Below are 3,721 nucleotides of genomic sequence, written 5' to 3'. Positions count from 1 at the left end.
TCGAATTTTTTTTTCTTTTTTTGTTTATTTATTTATTTATTTATTTATGTACATAATAAATAGGCCCACGAAAGCGTAGAAAATTTTTTTTTTTATAAAATCCGATAGCTGCCATGTAATCATTATTATTATTATTATTATTATTATTTCACAAATAATATGTTGAAGGAACAACAACAACAACAACAAGGAGAAGAAGAAGAAGAAGAAGAAGAAGAAGAAGGGAAAAGAAGATGAAGAACAACAACAACAACAACAACGTAATTACATAAGTGCATGCGACGACTAAATTTTGATTAGCAACAAAAACTCTCTCTCACTCTCTCTCTCTCTCTTTTTCATCTGCCGCCACGTCGATCGATCGATCGATCGATCAATCGACTCAATCAATTCATAATAAAAATTAATTACGAGACATGAATGAGTGAGTGAGTGAGTGCGCGGGTGCGTGCGCGCGTTTTTGTTTGTTTGTTTACTTTCGCTTTTGAAATTTCCTCTTTTTGTTTGTAAATTTATCATTTGGGAGGACAAAGGTTGAGCTGAATAAACGTTGCCGGTTGATTGGGAGAAGCGGAAGCGATTACGGGGAGCGAACCTTGAAAAAGTCGTAGCGGGACGCCGTTACCCGTTATCGAATTAACGGGTATTACGCCGGTGGGTATCGTAGGAACTGAACCGGATCCCGTTCGCTGAACCGGTACGGGATTGCTTATGAGCAATCCCGATATTATGTCGGATGCGTTCGACGACGCGTTTTGAACGGTCGTCATCCCGTTCGAATTCGATCTCCTTTTACGTTTTGCCACGGAATTTTTCGACATGACGCTGGGTTGAACGTTTTTCTTTATTATCGTCGCCGTTTTGTTTTGATTGGGTTTTTTACCGTATTTGCAAAGTGAAAAATTACCCTTGGAATTACCGTTCGAACCGTTCGTGTTTTGTGCGCTGTTCGAATTGTACACGTCGTTGAAAGCCGTTCTCATGGGTTGCGGCGACGATGCCGACGACGTCCAAACGGATTGCAAATGTTTTCTCAGAGTGTCTAATTTTTTACACGTCGACATGAGACCTCCTATCAGTCGGCATCCGAACGTGTTCGTCGCCAACGGTTTCGGATGACTCGAGTGCCAGTGAATATCTTCTAGAAATATCGAGGGCGGAGGCGACGGAGATTTCGACAGGGGTTCCCGATCCATGTCCCATTTTATGAGTGGCTCGGGTTTCGGTGCCACCGGCATTATGGGAATCGTTTCGTTCTCGTCCACGTCTTTGAGATTTTTCAACGTTTCATCAATTAACGCCTCCAGATGGGAGGGCAACGTAAATTGATTTTGATCTACGTCTTCTTCTACGACTTCTTCTTTTATTTTCAGTCTTTTTATTGGAGGTTCACCCGTTTTAACAACGGTTTGTTCGATCGTCCAAGATTTGCTTCCGGCCTGGACATCTCCGTTCTGAGTAGTAGCAGCAGCAGCAGCAGCAGCAGTAGTAGTAGTAGTAGTCTCTTTCACATCCGTCGTTAATACCTTTTCACCAATTTCCGTCTTGGGCAATCGAATTAAACTGTTATCAGCCTTGATTTTCTCTTCGTCGTTTTGATTTTTCAATATTTTAATTAGCATGTCATAGGGCATTGTTCTATTGGGTACGGCTCTTTTCAAAGCCACCTGATGCACTTTACATAAAATACTTCGCACGCACGGTTTTCCATTGTCGTTAATTACTCCGCAATGCTTATCCGGATCGTATATTTTATCCGCTTTCCTCTCGCTTTTCTTCTTGTCCCTCTTCTTATTCTTTGGTAATTCTTTATTATTGTCATTGACTTCGATTTCGTTTTCGACGACGTGTATCGGACTAAGAGCTACGATCGGTTGAAGTTCTAAAGAGAATCTCGCGTTTTTCTGTTTTCCTCCTCTGCTTTCGCTCCTTTGATTACCCGTTGAATATTCTAATTCTATGGATTTATCTAACGATTTCATTCCTTTTTTGACATTTTTATCTAAACGTTTCGTTGAGTCTTTTATGAAAACATCTTCAGTCGGTTCGGACTTGACGTTCCTTTTTGATTTGTCCGATTTTTCCGGTTTGATTTGTGGCACCTTTTTATTAGATGATTTAACTTTGGAAAGGGATTCGACCGTTTGCTCGTCGTTATGCGCGTGTCCTCCTCCACCCTTATTATTGCTATCTCCGTGACGCTTTTCATAGTGTTCTTTCAATGCGTGTGGCATGAGTATCATGGAACAGGTTGAGCAAACGATGGTGTAAAAATTATCCGTTTCCGGACACCGTCCGAAAAGAGGCATGTCCTTTTGCCGCAGTCTTTTAACATCCTGTAGCGGTCTTAATACGTTGTCTTCTCCCCTATACTGATGTTGAGGTCCTCCTCCTACTCCTACTCCTCCTCCACCGTCAAACGACTTTATTTCACTATTTTCCGGGCGGCTTTCAATTAAGTCTATCAATTTTTGCCAGTCTTGCCCAATGAGATGTGTCGCCGCATTATTTTCGTGCTTAAACGCATCCACCTGAGCGGTCATTTTGATTTTATCTCACTGTAACAAACCAAAAAAAAAAAAAAAAAAAAAATCTCATTTATTCAAAAACTAAAAAAATTAGTCAATGAAGCGTGTCGCTAACAATTTTTTTCTTTTAAATTTCTGGATTCCCACAAGGGAAATACTAAAAAAAAAAAAAATTAAACCGCACAAGGTTAATTTTGGGTGAATAAAATATTTTTTTTGTAGTCACCACCAAAATTTTAGATACCAGTCAGTCATCATCCTACTAATTTCACGTAATCTAAATCCCCAACCGATAAACATAAAAATCTTTCCGGAAAATAATAATAATAATAATAATCATTAAAAAAAAAGATTTCAAATTCGAACGCGAGGGGCGCTGGTGATGGGAAAAAATTTTTCTTTTTTAAATTTCATTTTTTAAAAAAATTTCAGCTTCGAACAAAAAAAAAAAAAAAGAGGGAAATTTATTTTAAAATTCGATTTAATTACATCGAGAGTTTCCCTCCGTTCTCCCCTCACCCCCCCTCCGGGATTACTAAATGGAGAGGTGATCTAATGGCGTTGAAACGCAACACGGAGGCCCCCCCCCCATAACAATTTCTTTTTTTTTTTTTTTATTAATCGTTTTATTTTTAGTTATCAAATTAATAATAATAATAATAATAATAATAATAATAATAATAATAATAATAATAATAATAATAACAATAACAATCAATTGATTCTTTCGTCTGTCGTCCAGCAACAAAAAAATAAAAAATTTCTCCAGAACCTGGTGGGAGGGGAGGGAGGGGTTGGGGGTACGGGTTCGAAACCAAAATTTAAAAATCACCCATTTAAATTGTACGTTTTCTCTCTCTCTCTCTCTCTCTCTCTTTGTGTGTGTGCGCATGTTTTAATTTTGGAAATTATTCGTAATTATTATTATTATTATTTTTTTAAATAAATAAGTTAAACCAAATAAGTCACGTGATGACCGGTCATCACACGTCTTCCTTTATTTTTTATAATTAAATTCAATTATCATTAAGACAAACGTAAAACCTCGTAACCACGTTCCTTCCTTCCTTTCTTTCTTCCTTCCGATTTTTAACGTTCTCTACAAAACAACAACAACAACAACAACAACAATAATAATAATAATAATAATAATAATAATAATAATAATAATAATAATAATAATAAAATTTTTC

The 3,721-nt window shown here is 37.3% G+C and overlaps 1 protein-coding gene across 1 annotated transcript; it reads right to left on the bottom strand.

Annotated features, from left to right (window-relative positions):
* Positions 1-515: 515 nt before the first annotated feature.
* On the bottom strand, positions 516-2,543 carry Phum_PHUM004790 (uncharacterized protein; the record flags this gene model as incomplete). Its single annotated transcript, XM_002422630.1, has 2 exons — positions 516-1,454; positions 1,527-2,543. 2 exons carry the CDS (start codon positions 2,541-2,543, stop codon positions 516-518), a joined length of 1,956 nt encoding a protein of 651 aa, XP_002422675.1.
* Between the last annotated feature and the right edge of the window lie 1,178 nt (positions 2,544-3,721).

This window comes from Pediculus humanus, genomic scaffold (assembly GCF_000006295.1).
Source record: "Pediculus humanus corporis 1103172107365 genomic scaffold, whole genome shotgun sequence".
NCBI classification, from domain to species: Eukaryota; Metazoa; Arthropoda; class Insecta; order Psocodea; family Pediculidae; genus Pediculus; species Pediculus humanus.
This window is presented reverse-complemented; position numbering and strand designations above follow the sequence as displayed.